At 37.4% G+C, this 18,394-nt stretch overlaps 1 protein-coding gene across 1 annotated transcript in view; it reads left to right on the forward strand.

Annotated features, from left to right (window-relative positions):
- The window catches only part of LOC124594923 (chromodomain-helicase-DNA-binding protein 7), a 310,905-nt gene that overhangs the window by 176,728 nt on the left and 115,783 nt on the right, over positions 1-18,394 (forward strand). Inside the window, exon 27 of the mRNA XM_047133415.1 lies at positions 16,082-16,297. Coding sequence (XP_046989371.1) covers positions 16,082-16,297 — 216 coding nt within the window. The remainder of the gene's footprint in view (positions 1-16,081; positions 16,298-18,394) is intronic.

An 18,394-nucleotide genomic window follows, 5' to 3' on the forward strand; every position in this document is an offset into this window, starting at 1 on the left:
TGTAAATGTAACTTTATATACATATGCAACATTGACAGACCTATAAATGATTAGAACTGCAATCATTCATGACATGTCCACCAGAGTACATTAGTTTTGCATTTCATGAACTTTCAGACATGCCTCTAGGATATTATTAATTCTTTTTGTGATGTTTCAGCTGACAACCTCTCAGCCATTCTCAAGATGAGTTGCTTGCAAAATTTTTAAATCAGATTACACAACACTGTGAAGTAATCATGCTTCCATCAGAGACAACACAAGAGCATCAGTCGTAAATAGAACTTTATGCATCTAACAGTAAAACAAAATAAGCACAGTGTCAGCCCGACAAATGAAGCAAACCCCTCATTTCATGTCTGCACTCTCAAAGGAAATATTGTTTTAATGTATGCTGTCCATAATAAATAACTAAATATTTCTAAAGCACTGTGGGTCCAGTGACTTTGCACTTGTTTTGTTTTACTCTTTGAGGTGTAAAGCATTTTAACTATGACTTGTGCCCTTCTTATGAACAATGTTCTCTCTGACACGTGCACAAATACTCCACAGTATTGTTGAAAATGGTTAAAAAATGTTGCAGGTGACTCGCCTTGGAATGCCGAAAGATTGTCAACGTCTGAGAACAAGAATTAATTATATCTCAGATGCAGACCAGAAAGTTGATGGAATATTCAATCTACTGTGAAAACTTTAAGAAACACATTGCATTAGTGTTGTTCAAGTTTAGTATTTCAGTCTTTGTAGCGTATATAAGGGATGTGAATAGTATCAGATGTTAAGTGATCTATGAAGAACATGTAGATAATGTGTACTTCTGTTGGGCATTGTTACCAGCTCCTGACACCCTTTGTAAGGGTGTTGCAAAGTTTTCATTTGACCATGGCTTTCCACCACAAGGAAAGATTATTGTATTGTGCACTAACCACATTGTGACCCTTTTCCTGGGGAGGTGCCCCTTCCAATGTTTTTGGAGAGAGACAGCAGTATTATTGCCGACATGATGTGATGAGCCATCAGATATGACATCAGGTCATACCTGGCAGTGACTGAGAGAACTGACAACACAGTGGTAAATCACAGACATCCTGTGTCCTCGTATATTACATCTCTTGTGACAATATCATGGTGCCATTTTTCAACAGGGCAGTGCTTTTCATACATTGCCCATGTGCCTACAAGCTGTGGGTGTAATGTTAAGGTGCTGCAAATCTGTCCCCCAATAGAACCAGGTAAGATGTAAACTGTGTCCCAGTGCCAGTATCCAGGATATCAAGAAACCAGTTAACACAGCTGTGGGCCAGCTTGCATCAGGAGAGGATTCGATGGCTTCATGATGCTCTTCCCAGCTGAATCAGTTCATACATCCCCCCCCCCCCCCCCCTGCAAGATACTTTCCAGCTGGTTTCCTGTGGCCCCCCCACCCCGCCCCTGCCGATCTGTGCATTGAAATTGCCTGTAAGACGTTTGATGTCATCCTTGAATACTTTGGATAATACTTTGTCAAGAGTTGACCAGAATTTATCTGCAGACTGTGGGTCTCTCTTGTTGCTCTTAGTATGGGCACGTGCATTGATCAGTGTGTATTTTTTGTTGGCACACTGAACGCACATGGTCATCAGTCGGTTGTTCAGTGGTGTGACTTCTCTGATTATTATTATTATTATTATTATTATTGTGTACCAGCATTAGAGACAGGATCATTATTGTGGTTTTTTTTTTTTTTTTTTTTTTTTTTTTTTTTTTTTTTTTTTTTTTTTTTAATTAAAGCAGCTGAATATCTTATAAGAAAGAGTGGGTTAAGTAAATGCTGATTTAAATGTTGGGGTGGTGGTGGTGGTGGTGGTGGTGGTAACAACAGCAACAGCAATGTAGACCATCAAGACAATGGTAGTGGTGATTGTAGAATGATTGGATGTGTTAACAGAAAGTCTTACTTTATCAGAACCTTTATTTCGTGCCGAATGTGATTATGATTAGCAACAAACAGTTCAAAACTAATACTTTCTCTTGTGTTTTCTTTTTCAAATTTTTAGTATACAAGCTTTCATTGTTTCTGCTAATGTGTGTTTTCATTCACTTGTCCACCCTTGCACATTTGCATGTTGGCACTAATAGAACATGTATAAAATGTATAGGAGATAAATTATAAATCTAGAATTCCAAGCGGCACTCCTGTATGCTTAAAGTGTAATTTGCTGCAAATAAATAGTTACCCTAAGTTTAGTTACAAGCTAGTGTCTGGTTTTACACCTATTCTTTAATTTTTGTAAGTTTTTTCCAATTCATTCAATAGCTGAAACTCATTGTAACTGTTTTTATTTTTTTGTGTAGTTAATTAGTATTCTGAACAATAACCCCATCTGTGCTTTAATTTCATGTCAGACAGATTAGAATTTAATGAGAGTATAATTCTATGAAACTGAGCCGCATGTGTAATGATTGCAATGCACTATCACTGTTGGTTTTCTTTAAAAAACTGTTTCTTGTTTTTAGTGATGATATTGTAGGAGCAGAGAGAAGTTGTTTCCTTACTGTATAATACTTTCATAGGATTGCTCTTTAATTAATTGTCAGGGGTTTGTACTGTGATTTCCTATAAGAGCAGTTGTGGTTAGTTAAATACCTGGGTGTACGTTACAGAAATGTAATTCACTATTTACATCCAAGTTGGTCGGTTCTTTTTCCAGCTAATTTTAATAACTTAAAAAGTTGCAGACAGTAATGAAAGAGAGAGGTTTATTATGAAAATTAAAACCCCTTTAGGGTGTAATGACAGTAGCAGTTACAAAAACAGAAACACTTGGTCTGTGATGGTGGAAAAATAGGTTATTTCTTTTTCCGTCAAAACTTTCAATTCTATAAAAGCTATTTTCTCTTCCTTGCTTCCTCTCTCCTTGAAAAAAAGCATTTCTTGATAGTTGATGCATCCATCTGCTTTAGTCAATTTGTTTCACCCTTACCACAGACACAAATGCTGTAACAACACATCAGCCTATTCAGAAATAGAAGTTACCTAATATTTTTCTAAAACAGGAAAATTATATAACTTTTATAAACAAAATACAATAGTGATGCGTAGTCTCAACACGTATCTGCTAGTGTTTTGCACCTAAATTCCATTGGTTGCCTTTTGGGGCACTTGCACAATTTCTGCAATGTTAGAAACAATTTTCAGTTAATTGTTTCAATAGCATTCTGCAAATATGATGGAATTTTTTGTATGTTGCATTTTGTGGGACAGCATTGAAGGCTAGACTGATCATACAGAGTGTATACGACTCGGGACAACTTGGAGAACCTGGAAAAACCCGGGAATTTTTTCATCCAGCAGAAAACTGGGAAAAACCTGGGATGTTTTTAGAATTCTGGGAACTTTTCATTGTCAGTTGTCAGTTAAATTTTTGTAATTTTGACTGGTAAGAACCGACTCTAACAAAGGATATTACTGTATCCTGCTACTACAAAATAATACTTCAACAATAAAACATAAACAAGAGAAAAAACAAAAATAACTTAAATTGCAAAGGATATGCGCCATATACAAAGACACACACAGCACTCATGCAATCGTCTGCCAACTGCAAAATGTGTCAAAGGCTTTAGGAAGACTATGCAGTGCTTCATAACAACAAATTGTCTCCGATAAGTGTGAAGTCACAAATGTTTACATTAGATTAATTTTAGCAGTGCGTGCGCAGTTGAGTCGCATTTGGTTAGTAGATTATCCCGCTTCTGGCTACAGGAATGTGGCTGTTGGCTGTGTAAGCAGTCGCAGCTAGATGCTACTGGGCGCCAAATTCATGTTCTTGAGGGGGAAAAAACTTCTTTCACAAACCGCCTAGCATGCAGCGCACGTCTGTCTATTGATTATTCATATGATTTTGAAACCCTTCACAGTTGGTTTTTGACATTTTTGAACACATTTGAAGTTGATTTCTGAACAAATCATAAGTTGATTTTTGAGTGCGTGCATAGTGTACATGATGTCTCTGCTCAGGAGAATCCTCGTTGCATCGAGAAATAAACTTTATGCAGACAAACAGGGACGAGGCTATACGAGCTGAGCGGAGTAAAACCGAACAGATGAATGACAATCGCTGTCTGATTATGTGGTTGGAAGGGTTTGTGAATGATCAGCGTTGTTATAATTGCTAGCGAAATCCATAGATTCAGATTATCAGAATAGAAATAAATGACTGACAGGAATAACATGTGAGAAATATTGCGTATTATCTTCTCGGTGTATCCAATGAAATGAAATTTTGGCAGAAAATTTTTGCCCAGATCACTACACTAGTAAGGACCTGTAGTACAGCCCCAGCTAGCAGCCGCTTAAGTTCTATTTTGGAAGTATTGAGGAACATGTGTTGTACGAACACGTAATAACACCTAACCGAAAAATAATCGCGGGATAACTAAACCTGTGATTCTGGCAGGGTTGGGGAAGTTAATCGGCGAACAAATTTTGACAATGGCAGGAATAGATACAGAATTGGTGATGATAAGATTGTTTGTCAGAATGGGGAAGGCGAAGAAACGGGGACATCACACAAATTATGGAAGAATAAGACGCTTCCAAATTTATATAAAAATTTTGTAGTACTTCTTTTCGCTCTCATGCTTGAGAAACTGGTAAGTGTGAATGAAATGTGAAACTATTTCCCGACATAAAGCTTTTTGCTTGTAGCAGGCCTAATAGGCATTTGATATTGGTACTTCGTGAATTATATTCTGTCGTGTTATAAAAGTGGCCATTTGTGCCAAAACAGTCTCGTTTATTTGGTGTGTGTTACAAAATTGCTGCCTTATTAGAAAGGCCTAATTTGTTTTATCTAGCAGACAGTGACAAAATAGATGTAATCCAATCGAGAAACCGAGCCAGTCTTGGGTATTATTTGTGTCAACAGCTTTTTCAGTGTTAGATAATGACATTCCGATTTTTCATGTAGCAGAACATTTGACGAACTTTGATGAGGTAATAGATTCTTTCACAGAAAGGAAAGCACGCCATGTAAAGCTGTAGCAAGATTAGAGAGAAAAAAATGCTAATGAGTCGCGTTTGGTTGTGTACTTTCTTGCTTGTCCCTTGTCTCTATTGGTTTTACGTAACCTATATTTAATTTTATATCACGCAAAACAGCAGGTTATTAGCTAATAAGCAATAAAGAGTTCAAATTTTCGGAAGAGTTCTTGTTCTCCCAATTACAAATAATCCCATCCGCTATTGATAGTAGTTTTTTTTGGGGGGGGGGGGGGGGGGCTGTCAAATTGGCTGACTGGGAGCAGGAGAGGCACCACAGGTCATTTAAAGACCAAATAATATGTCTTATATTTCCTTGGACACACATGTTTTATGTTTCAGATTTTTCAGAAAGATGTGCACACAAGATGAACACATTTTTGAAAATTCGATTTTTTATTTTTATTTTTTTTATTTTTATTTTTTTTACGTATTGACCCAGTTCGCAAATATCATAGATGTGTGGGGGTGTTGCGCAGAGCAGTCTGAGTGGTAGTGGGGAGGTGGATAGTCTCAATGTGACCCATGTTTGCATTTAGTGATTTTGCTGTTTTCCCCTTCATTTACTCTCTCATCAAATGAAAACAAAACAGATATCTGTGGCTGGGAGCTGTCAAGTGAATTAAAATACATTCACATAATTACTGAAGGCTAAAATATGTCATTAGTTTCAGATTTTGTTTTATTTCCACCTTTTTGACAGTCAAGCATTAATCGCCTTGCAGAACAATGAAGTTATTTTTGTCTGTTTGCTAAAGAAATTTGACTTTTATTAACCTTTTCCACAGAGGCAGTAAATGTATTTGAAACGAAATGTTTAATTCCACAGTACAGGCTAGTTTCAACTGTTTGCTGCATTTCAAGTGCACGTTTTCATTTTCCAGGACATACGGCATTATGTCATAATAAAGAACCATACATGATATAATACAGTACTGGTGCTCCAAGAAAATTTACATCCCGAAAACCGCACTGAAAAGCTTAATATCAGGTTGAGGTGTACTTCATTGGGAATGTGGACATACAAATGTGCACTTTAAATGTGCACATTTTAATATGGTTCACGAAATTCTGATGCTCTTGGAGTATCATCTGATGTCTTGTTTCTTTTGACATACTGTATGATCTTTCAATGTTTTACACGTACGTACATACGGGCTTCCTACATCACGATAGCTGGACAAGCGCGGTGTCGCCTGTTATCTGCGCTCACTGGCAACTGCTAAAATGAACCTATTTCTTACAGGTCGCGGGAAAATATTTGTGAATAGTGATTTGAAAAGTGTTACTTTCAAAGAAAATATCCTTTTACATAAGTTGAACTATGTGCAAGAATGTACCATGAATTTATTAAATCACAGAGCGTTTGACTTTGATAATCAGCTCTTTGATAATGAGCCGTTTAGAAGAATTTCGAACCCTGAAGATCAGACAATTATGTCATTATTAAAAATTTTACTGGCACATTTGTGTGATATATCTTGAAGTTTAACATGCGCAAAAAAGTGCAACATTATATGTGAAAGCTTAGCTCCTCTTGCAGCTTATTAAACTTGGAGACCAATATTATGTGCGAAAGCTTTGCTTTTCCTATAGTAACACTGTGTATATTAATTTAAACTATTAACTTTCCCTGTTTGTGTGTTCGTGCTACTTAACAGTGATGTTGCTGTTGACTGACCACATCACGTGTCCTATGCTCTGAGTATCCGCTGTCATCGGCTGGCGAGATCACATGACATGAGCTATGCTTGCCTTACAAAAGCACATCGCAATCTCGATTTCAGTGATTCGGAAAGTAACATCCGGTGTTTGGTGGAATTCCAGTGTGTACTTTCGTAATACGAAAATACGCAGTATACATGTTGCTGCACATCAAAGATATTTCCAAAATGTGTCTTTCTCCCTAAGTTTAGTTTTCTAAAGTGCCGGGAAATTGTACGCCCATGTATAAAACCATAACCATTCAAAGGATTGATAAGGGAAAATATACTGTCACTTATCACAGAAAATCGTGTTTTCACCTGGGAGAAAGTATGTTCTTAACCAGGAAATCCGGGAATCTTTTTCCTAGTCCACGTATACCCCCTGTCATAATATTTGCTTTGATGGACTACTGATTTTGACTGCTGTAACCAAATTTTAATCTTGGTGAGACAATTGTAGAAATGGAAGGAAATGTTCATCATACTGTAGAGATCAGTGATATGGACAGGCTACCATTGCTAGATTCAAATTAAAGATAAAGAAGACCAAAATTAAAGTATCATAACTGATGACACAATGCCATATCAAGTACATTGTTTAAATGTAGGATTAATAAGGTGTTCTATTGCAAGTGGTCCAGTTTTTGAAAACATACACACCTTACTTCTTTAGATGCACTTCAAATTGGGTATGTATCTGCCTACACAATTTATAAATAATTACTCATTTAGTTAGATTTTGACAGTCAATTCTTCTTTAGGAGCCTTCTAAATCAGCTGTCAAAATTTTTTGAGAAAGCAGAAGTTTTTGTCAACTTTGAAATTCTGCTTTTTGTTCTGTAGTTTCAACGATATAAGTTATTTACATTTTATATAGTATTCACCACACCAGGGGCATTCAAATTTGGCAAGAAATGTAATTCTAATGAAACAAAAATCGGTGAGGTGAAATTATACCTTAAAGTGACTGCCATAGAAATTGTTGATTACTAATTTCTGTGTGCAAGATGCAAAATTTAGCGTTCAGAAGTTTGATTCTTAAGACAATCCAAGGCAAATTTCATGCCAGAAAATTTCCTTTGGTATGTAGCATCTCTAAGAAAGACACCTCTAACACATTGGGGACTATGTGCAAGTGTATATCAGGCCACAACTTTGCGTTAAAAAGACAGCACCTGAGTATAGGTCGGGTTGCAATTTTCTCGACACTGGAGCTACCATCACGCAAAATATGGACACATTTTGCATGAAAATGGTGTAAAGATGTCACTCTACCTGATCCTTGACTGGTGCTGTCTTCTGTTATGTGACATTCACTAATAACAGCAAGACAATTTTGTCCAGATAGGCTCCAAATTATCGAAGTTCTATTCATGTGAAATTTCATAAATGATTGGTGTGTGTGGGGGGAGGAGGGGGGGGGGGCCAAATTGGCTGTTGCTTTCATCACATTCCTCTTTCATAATTGTATAATGTATTTTGATGAAAATACAGATCCTGTTTGACATCTACACACTGCTGTGAAGTGCATAGCAGAAGTACTTCCCTTCGTACCATTTATTAGGGTTTCTTCCCATTCCATTCAAGACACAGTCGGGTCACAGTGCCTGGAGGCTGTGTGTGTGTTTCTATATTTGGGAAGAAGGACTTCGTCCAAAAGCTTGAAGTATGTTAGCAGTCTTTCTTTTCATCGTGCCTGTCTGCAAGTTGGTGCTTTCTCTATGTGAAGAGTAGCAGTCTTACCATTTTCGTGCTGTTATTCCACCGTATAGTTAACATTGTTCAAATATTAAGAAACCAACTTCTGCAGCCAAAGTATTATCTGAAGAACTACCCATTTTAAAAGCTTAAGGGAACTAAGAAGAAATGTTGTTGTTGTTGTTGTGGTCTTCAGTCCTGAGACTGGTTTGATGCAGCTCTCTATGCTACTCTATCCTGTGCAAGCTTTTTCATCTCCCAGTACCTACTGCAACCTACATCCTTCTGAATCTGCTTAGTGTATTCATCTCTTGGTCTCCCTCTACGATTTTTTCCCTCCACGCTGCCCTCCAATACTAAATTGGTGATCCCTTGATGCCTCGGAACATGTCCTACCAACCGATCCCTTCTTCTGGTCAAGTTGTGCCACAAACTTCTCTTCTCCCCAATTCTATTCAATACTTCCTCATTAGTTATGTGATCTACCCATCTAATCTTCAGCATTCTTCTGTAGCACCACATTTCGAAAGCTTCTATTCTCTTCTTGTCCAAACTATTTATTGTCCATGTTTCACTTCCATACATGGCTACACTCCATACGAATACTTTCAGAAATGACTTCCTGACACTTAAATCAATACTGGATGTTAACAAATTTCTCTTCTTCAGAAACGCTTTCCTTGCCATTGCCAGCCTACATTTTATATCCTCTCTACTTCGACCATAATCAGTTATTTTGCTCCCAAAATAGCAAAACTCCTTTACTACTTTAAGTGCCTCATTTCCTAATCTAATTCCCTCAGCATCACCCGACTTAATTCGACTACATAACATTATCCTCGTTTTGCTTTTGTTGATGTTCATCTTATATCCTCCTTTCAAGACACTGTCCATTCCATTCAACTGCTCTTCCAAGTCCTTTGCTGTCTCTGACAGAATTACAATGTCATCGGCGAACCTCAAAGTTTTTATTTCCTCTCCATGAATTTTAATACCTACTCCAAATTTTTCTTTTGTTTCCTTTACTGCTTGCTCAATATACAGATTGAACAACATCGGGGAGAGGCTACAACCCTGTCTTACTCCCTTCCCAACCACTGCTTCCCTTTCATGTCCCTCGACTCTTATAACTGCCATTTGGTTTCTGTACAAATTGTAAATAGCCTTTCGCTCCCTGTATTTTACCCCTGCCACCTTTAGAATTTGAAAGAGAGTATTCCAGTCAACATTGTCAAAAGCTTTCTCTAAGTCTACAAATGCTAGAAACGTAGGTTTGCCTTTCCTTAATCTTTCTTCTAAGATAAGTCGTAGGGTCAGTATTGCCTCACGTGTTCCAACATTTCTACGGAATCGAAACTGATCTTCCCCGAGGTTGGCTTCTACTAGTTTTTCCATTCGTCTGTAAAGAATTCGTGTTAGTATTTTGCTGCTGTGACTTATTAAACTGATAGTTCGGTAATTTTCACATTTGTCAACACCTGCTTTCTTTGGGATTGGAATTATTATATTCTTCTTGAAGTCTGAGGGTATTTCCCCTGTTTCATACATCTTGCTCACCAGATGGTAGAGTTTTGTCAGGACTGGCTCTCCCAAGGCCATCAGTAGTTCCAATGGAATGTTGTCTACTCCGGGGGCCTTGTTTCGACTCAGGTCTTTTAGTGCTCTGTCAAACTCTTCACGCAGTATCATATCTCCCATTTCATCTTCATCTACATCCTCTTCCATTTCCATAATATTGTCCTCAAGTACATCGCCCTTGTATAGACCCTCTATATACTCCTTCCACCTTTCTGCTTTCCGTTCTTTGCTTAGAACTGGGTTTCCATCTGAGCTCTTGATATTCATACAAGTGGTTCTCTTATCTCCAAAGGTCTCTTTAATTTTCCTGTAGGCAGTATCTATCTTACCCCTAGTGAGATAGGCCTCTACATCCTTACATTTTTCCTCTAGCCATCCCTGCTTAGCCATTTTGCACTTCCTGTCGATCTCATTTTTGAGACGTTTGTATTCCTTTTTGCCTGCTACATTTACTGCATTTTTTATATTTTCTCCTTTCATCAATTAAATTCAGTATTTCTTCTGTTACCCAAGGATTTCTACTAGCCCTCGTCTTTTTACCTACTTGATCCTCTGCTGCCTTCGCTACTTCATCCCTCAAAGCTACCCATTCTTCTTCTACTGTATTTCTTTCCCCCATTCCTGTCAATTGTTCTCTTATGCTCTCCCTGAAACTCTGTACAACCTCTGGTTCTTTCAGTTTATCCAGGTCCCATCTCGTTAAATTCCCACCTTTTTGCAGTTTCTTCAGTTTTAATCTACAGGTCTTAACCAATAGATTGTGGTCAGAGTCCACATCTGCCCCTGGAAATGTCTTACAATTTAAAACCTGGTTCCTAAATCTCTGTCTTACCATTATATAATCCATCTGATATCTTTTAGTATCTCCAGGGTTCTTCCATGTATACAACCTTCTTTCATGATTCTTAAACCAAGTGTTAGTTATGATTATGTTGTGCTCTGTGCAAAATTCTACCAGGCGGCTTCCTCTTTCATTTCTTATCCCCCATTCCATATTCACCTACTATGTTTCCTTCTCTCCCTTTTCCTACACTCGAATTCCAGTCACCCATGACTATTAAATTTTCATCTCCCTTCACAATCTGAATAATTTCTTTTATTTCATCATACATTTCTTCAATTTCTTCGTCATCTGCAGAGCCAGTTGGCATATAAACTTGTACTACTGTAGTAGGTGTGGGCTTCGTATCTATCTTGGCCACAATAATGCGTTCACTATGCTGTTTGTAGTAGCTTACCCGCATTCCTATTTTCCTATTCATTATTAAACCTACTCCTGCATTACCCCTATTTGATTTTGTGTTTATAAACCTGTAGTCACCTGACCAGAAGTCTTGTTCCTCCTGCCACTGAACTTCACGAATTCCCACTATATCTAACTTCAACCTATCCATTTCCCTTTTAAAATTTTCTAACCTACCTGCCCGATTGAGGGATCTGACATTCCACGCTCCGATCCGTAGAATGCCAGTTTTCTTTCTCCTGATAACGACATCCTTTTGAGTAGTCCCCGCCCGGAGATCCGAATGGGGGACTATTTTACCTCCGGAATATTTTACCCAAGAGGACGCCATCATCATTTAATCATACAGTAAAGCTGCATGCCCTCGGGAAAAATTGCGGCTGTAGTTTCCCCTTGCTTTCAGCCGTTCGCAGTACCAGCACAGCAAGGCCGTTTTGGTTATTGTTACAAGGCCAAATCAGTAAATCATCCAGACTGTTGCCCTTGCAACTACTAAAAAGGCTGCTGCCCCTCTTCAGGAACCACAGGTTTGTCTGGCCTCTCAACAGATACCCCTCCGTTGTGGTTGCACCTACGGTACGGCTATCTGTATCGCTGAGGCACGCAAGCATCCCCACCAACGGCAAGGTCCATGGTTCATGGGGGGGGAAGAAGAAATAAACTCCCAACATATTTATCAAATATTTATTTTTGCTTCAGTCATTTCCTACCAGTCTTTATTTGATGTATTTCAGCAGCTTGATCCCATCATCAGGTCCTTTCATAGTAACATGTTTATTAATTTTTAATTATGTATTCCTTTGCAATGTGATGAGGCCTATCTCCCATCTGTGTCATTGAAGTTGTGTATAGTAATTTTCTCCTGTCCAGTAAGATTTACTTATCCCAGTGTGTATCTTAAGCAGGATGTATGTTTAAACAGGGTGTATATGCCCTGAGACTACCAGGGAAAACCCGGGATTTTTTTCATCCAGAAGAAAATTGGTAAAAATCTGGGAACGTTTTAGAATTCCAGGAATTTTTCGTTGTTTTAGTTTTGAGTTAAATTTCTGTAATTTTGACTTGTAAGAACTCTAACAAAGAGTTTTACTTTAGCCTGCAGCTGCAGAATAATACTGCAGCAATAAAATATAAACGAGAGGAAAACACCAATAAAATATAAACAACAGGAAAACACCAATAAAATGTATATAATATATAACAAAAAACTGCATTCGATGAGCAATGGATGACAGCTAATTAAATTAGGTTTGTTGGAGCAATTGCCAGTGGGCCATAGCTGCAAGCAGCCATATGATACCATGAAAAATTTTTCTGGTTTGCCCAAGCTGCTAGATTTGTACATGCATGGAGCAGTCAGGTGTATTGGGGATTGGCCTCCACCTGACCCACATTTTACATTCAATGATTTTGCTTCTCTCTCTTCGTTTACAGCTCCCAGGTCAAATGAAAACGAAGCAGATTTCTGTGGTTGGGCGCTATTGAATGAATTAAAATATATTCACATGACTATGGAAGACTAAAATATGTTATTAGTTTAAGTTTTCTGATTTTATGTTATTTCCACGTTATTGGCTATCAAATGTTAATCATTTTGCTGAACAAAGAAATTATTTTCATTGGTTTGCTATAGAAGTTCGGCTTTTACTAATCTTTCCTGCAAGAGGCAGTAAATTTATTCGAAACAAAATGTTTGGTTCCACACTGTTAGCTAATTTCAAGAGCACATTTTCATCTTCTAGTGTGTGTGGCATTATCCCGTAATAAAGAACCAAATGGTAGATCGTACAGTAAAGTTACTCCAATAAAATTGGCTTCCCGGAAATCTCACTGAAAAGCTTCAGCAGAATTTTGCATATCTACCTTCCATGAAACTTTAAAGTTTTTCAGTCACAAAACAGGATTCAACACTTGTCTGGTACCTCCTCTAGGCTTGGCATTATTCTTAAGTTTACAGAACTCAATTACTCAGTAAATTATAGACTGGGAGCAGACTGTGTTGTATCATGTAACTCCCCACAATGCTTTATATTTACTCCTGGAGTAGAACATAAACTGTGAATTATAAAGTTTATTGGCTTCACAAGTAATCTTGTTAATTTTTATGGAGTTTGAAAAAGTCATGAGAGGCTCATTGTTCTTAGTTCTGGTGCATACAACAACCTTTTTTATTATTTTTGCAAGAAATTTCGATTCCTTTTTACTGGCTTTTTGCAGTCCTCTGAGGATGTAAATTTGATTGAAAATGCTACATAACAGTATTGCAAAGTATGGAAAAAAACCTATGTTAAAGTCATTACATAGCAAAATATTATTGTGCTTGAGTTGTAGAGTCTAGCCTTGAAATGAATATTTTGCCAAGGACCGCATTGTAATTTTGCATTCCTTATCTGAATAGGATATGTTAAAACAATTGTTATTAAGTACAGTAACTCTGTATGCCCCCTCCAAACAACATGCCACACTGCCTCACATGGTCACGTGATGCCCCACTAAGCATGAAATTCCAAACAGAAATGAGACAAAAGGTGTATGAGCAGAACAAACACCAAACATCAGCATCCTACGTCATCATACGCACAGTAATGCCTATCTTCTGGTGCACTCTGGCAACTACTGAAATGAACCTGTTTCTAACAGATTGCGGGAAAATATTGCGAATGGTGATTTAAAGACTTTATTTTAAAAGTAAATTTCGTTTCCCCCTAAGATGAATTATGTTAGTGTGAGAATATGCGATGAATTTCTTAAGCCTTTGACTCTCATTCAAAACTTACCAATTTGAGGACCATCCACTTAAAAAAATTGTGTCCAGTCAGACATTCATGACCGGACATTTATGTCGTCATTTAAATTTTACTGACACATTTGTGTTAGTTGCTTTCCTTGTGCTATACTATATGTATATTAATTTAAGCCATGAACTTCTCCTATTTGTGTATTTCGACTTCTTGACAGTGATGTTGCTATTGGCTGACAACACCAAGTGTCGTATGCTCCTAATATCTGCTGTCATTTGCTGATGTGATAAGGTGACTTGAGCTGTGATTGGCTGCCAAGAGCACATCACAGTCTTGATTTCAGCGCTTCGGATACTAACACACTGTATTTGGAATTCATATTTATGCTTTTGTAATGTGAAAATATGCAGCATGCATGTTGCTGTGCATCGAAGATATTTTCAGAACACATGTTTTTTTTTTTCTTTTTATGGGTTTCAGTCCCTAAAGTGCAGATAAGTTCTACACCAGAGGATAAGTATACTGTCTCTTTAACACAGAGAAAGTGTATTTTTAACTGGGAAAGCTGGGAAAAATCAGGGATTTTTTTTTCTCTTTTTCCCCCTGTCCACTTACCCCGTTTTAAGTCATGTCGGTGATGATTTTACTTAAATTTTTACCAAGTATACTGTTGTCGGGCAGAAAGAGCACAAGAATAAAAAAAACAGTCACTTTGCTCTTTCAGTTAGTTGTTTGCATACAAAAGACTGTTAACCAATAAGATAAAATTTGCTCTGATCCTATGGATACATACAATCTTCATTATATAAGCTTATTTATCTTTTGGCACATATTGTACAACATGATTATTAGGATTTCTTGGTTATTTACTATTGTTAAGACAAAAGAAAACATGCCTAAGCGTAATAGAAGTGGTGGTAGTCATTATAATTTAGGAAGAAATATTATACAACTCAACCAAAGCAAGGAAGGTATCAACACTAGTGAAAAAGTTTTTCCTCTGGCAAAAGATAAATACAAATGTAGAACAGTAAGTAGCTTAGAACGGAAGTTGGTTCTCGGGCTACCCATTTCAAAAAGAATAATTTGCAGAACGGAAAATAGTCAATGGTAGAATTAATCATTTGGAATTTGGTGTTATCCAAGGATGTTAATAATGAAGAAAAAAGCTGAAGTAGAAAGTGAAGGGGGATTGGAAAGTAAAGATGATTAAAGAAAGTTACTGAGTACCACTATTTGAAAGTCCTGGCTAGCAGCACTTGCGCTGTAAGATCCAAAAATAAATCTTACCTTGGCCAGATTAAGGAAGTGAAAAAATAAAGATGAATAAAAAGATTAGAATGTGCAGTGAAGATTGAGGAGGACATTGGCCGTAGTGTTGGTGTGGAGGTGCAAAAAAATTAGATCTGAACATACGGAAGTGGACAGCACTGAAATAGGTGAGAGACTGATGACTGTACAACATAGTATTTATTTTGAGAGCAACCAGTTAGTTTTGAAGATCACAAAGTGCAATAATTGACATGAGTAAGAGACACGTGTAATAATCTCACAAAAACACACACACACACACACACACACACACACACACACACACACACACACTTGTTAACTATCAAGAAATTTTAGTTTGAAGTAATGACATCTTGAAAGAAATAGAAGATTTACTTATCTGAAGGCTTAGTAAGATGTCACAATTGGAGAACAATGGTATTATGTGCTTTTCTTCCCATTCACATGTAGCTACAAGAAGCAGAGATAGATAATTTACTTACATATGTGATCCTTTTACACTCGTCCTTTTCATCCTCTGGAACTATGACTATAATAACTTCTCTACAGTTTATAAGACAGTTCAGTTTCTATGGTGTTTGCATAAACGAAATTAAGAAAGAAAGGTGCATTGCAGCATTACAGAAAAAGCTGTGTTGGTATAATTTTTCTTCCAAATGACATACTGCACTTGCCTGTTTCACTCGTAATATAAATTCTGGTCTGTCTGAATTAACCCTTATGCAGCAGTGTGTGGCATGGCTTAGGTAGAGCACCTATTGATAGGCACCCTGTGTTCCCCGGGACTTGATGTTCACAGTGCCTTGCCGATATACCCACCCTATTGTGATCAGCCCCCTGTCCCTTGGTGGGACTCAGATGCAGATAGGTCCCTTCTGGTGGGTACCTACAAACACGGTTATGAATGCTACCCTGCTATGAGAAACGACCCGGCACTTGGTTTCCTCGCACGCTGTGGCCCTGATGTTGGCTCTGCTATGCTGATGCTTGGCAATGCTGATAATAACACAAGAGTGTAAGTATAGTGAAATTGCATGGCCCATCTGACCTATTTTAGGTTAAAGCTTCTGTGTGAGTGCTGTAATCGATAATTGCTTCACCCATAGTCACCAAACTTCGACTTTTAGTATTAATAGAAAGTGCATCTTTTATGTTAGTCTTTTTTCATATTTTTAACTTTCAATGAGTTGTATATAATTGATTCTTTCTTGGAACTTCAATGTCGTGGCGAATATGTATCAAGCTACTTTTGTGTTTACTGGGACAATAGTATAAGGCTGTGTAATTACTGATTGCAAAAACACACAAAATTTAATATAAGAAGTATATTTTGTGAATAATTTTGTGCTCTTACAACAATTAGTTACTTCTGTTAAATTTTCCATCATTCACGTTACTATTAATGTTGTAGTTGTTAACATTACATATTAATGTAAAGACAAACTGCCAAAGGCCGAGTATTGTGTTCTGTATTACTAGTTTCACTCTACACGTTGGAACATCTTGGGATTTCCATTGCCCTAATGGCAACACATGAAAGGTTTAAAGGTCTGCTCTGAATTATTATTGACACAGCATTATCCCAATGGCATTTGGGACTATTCTGTGTTCATAATGATGCTAAGAGGAGCTTTGAACCATTAATGTGGTGCTATTAGGACAGTGAACATCTGCTGGTGCAATCATTTGTAGAGTGAAACTATGAATAAAGAATATAATACGCAGCGTCTTTATGAATTCTTAACGGTCACAATGTCCCCAGCAAGTGATGCTTGATTTGCTACTGTGGTATATGGGTTCACCGGACGTACGTACGTGTGTGTGCGCGCGCGCGCGTTTGTGTGTGTGTGCGTGCGTGTAAACTGTCTGGTGTGCGCGCGCACACACACACACACACACACACACACACACACACACACGGCGAGCGAGAGAGACAGAGACAGAGACAGAGAGAGAGGGGGGGGGGCATTCTGAAAGATCTAAGGCACTCAACTTGCCTTAAGGAGTATGGCAGCTCAGATCCCTAACTGGCCATCCACATTAAAGTTTTCTGTGGTTTCTCTAAATTGTTGTGAGAAGAACATGGCCAATTTCCACATCCTTCTCCACTCTGTGCTTTTGCCTGTCATCCATCACTTGATGATCTCATCGTAGACAAGACATTAAATCCTAATCTTCCTTCCTTCCATTAGTATTAATTGTATATCAGTAAGCAAATGTTACAGAAGTTTCATTTGATTAGTGGCAATAAAAAAATTTCTTGCTTTACGTATTATTTAATTAGAACATGGAGTGCTGTATTACTTATACATAATTGATTCATTTAATAGTTGGGACTGTGTTTGTTTTCCTAATAAATGACAGTGATTTAATCAACATCTGTAGAGAAAAAGCACATTAAAAAGTGATTTATAGAGAAAAGAAGTACAGAATTTTAAAAAAAAAAAATAGTGATGATTGAACTAGTTTCTCCTTATTCTATAGCTTTACTTAATTGCACTGTTCTTGTAACCAGAAGAACTTCGTTTGTCTCCATTTGTAAACTGAAGGGGGCAGGTTGGGGGGCGGCGGCAAGAGGGAGTAAACGTACAATACTTTGTGTGTGTGTTTTTTCCAGTAAGATGAAATATCATTCTTGTGTATCCAGAACATGACATTGGAATATAAAGCTTATATTGTGTCCAATGACATTATGCAGTTGTGTGGAGAAAATGTATTTTTCTTAGTAGTAGTAGTAGTAGTAGTAGTAGTAATAGTAATAGTAGTAACAATAATAATAATAACTTATCTGAAACCTAAAGATCAAGCAGACACAGGAAACCCAGCTAAATATTGCCCCATAACATGCCTACCAACAATATACAAAATATTAACTTCAATCATTACACCGAAATTAATGACACATACAACACAGAACAAAATTATAAATGAAGAACAAAAAGGCTGTTGCAAAGGAGCACGAGGATGTAAAGAGCAATTGATAATAGATGCAGAGGTGACATATCAAGCTAAAACTAAACAAAGGTCACTACACTACACATGCATTGATTACCAAATAGCTTTTGATAGTGTACCCCACTCTTGGTTACTACAAATGTTGGAAATATACAAA

The sequence above is a fragment of the Schistocerca americana genome, chromosome 2 (assembly GCF_021461395.2).
Source record: "Schistocerca americana isolate TAMUIC-IGC-003095 chromosome 2, iqSchAmer2.1, whole genome shotgun sequence".
Lineage (NCBI taxonomy): Eukaryota > Metazoa > Arthropoda > Insecta > Orthoptera > Acrididae > Schistocerca > Schistocerca americana.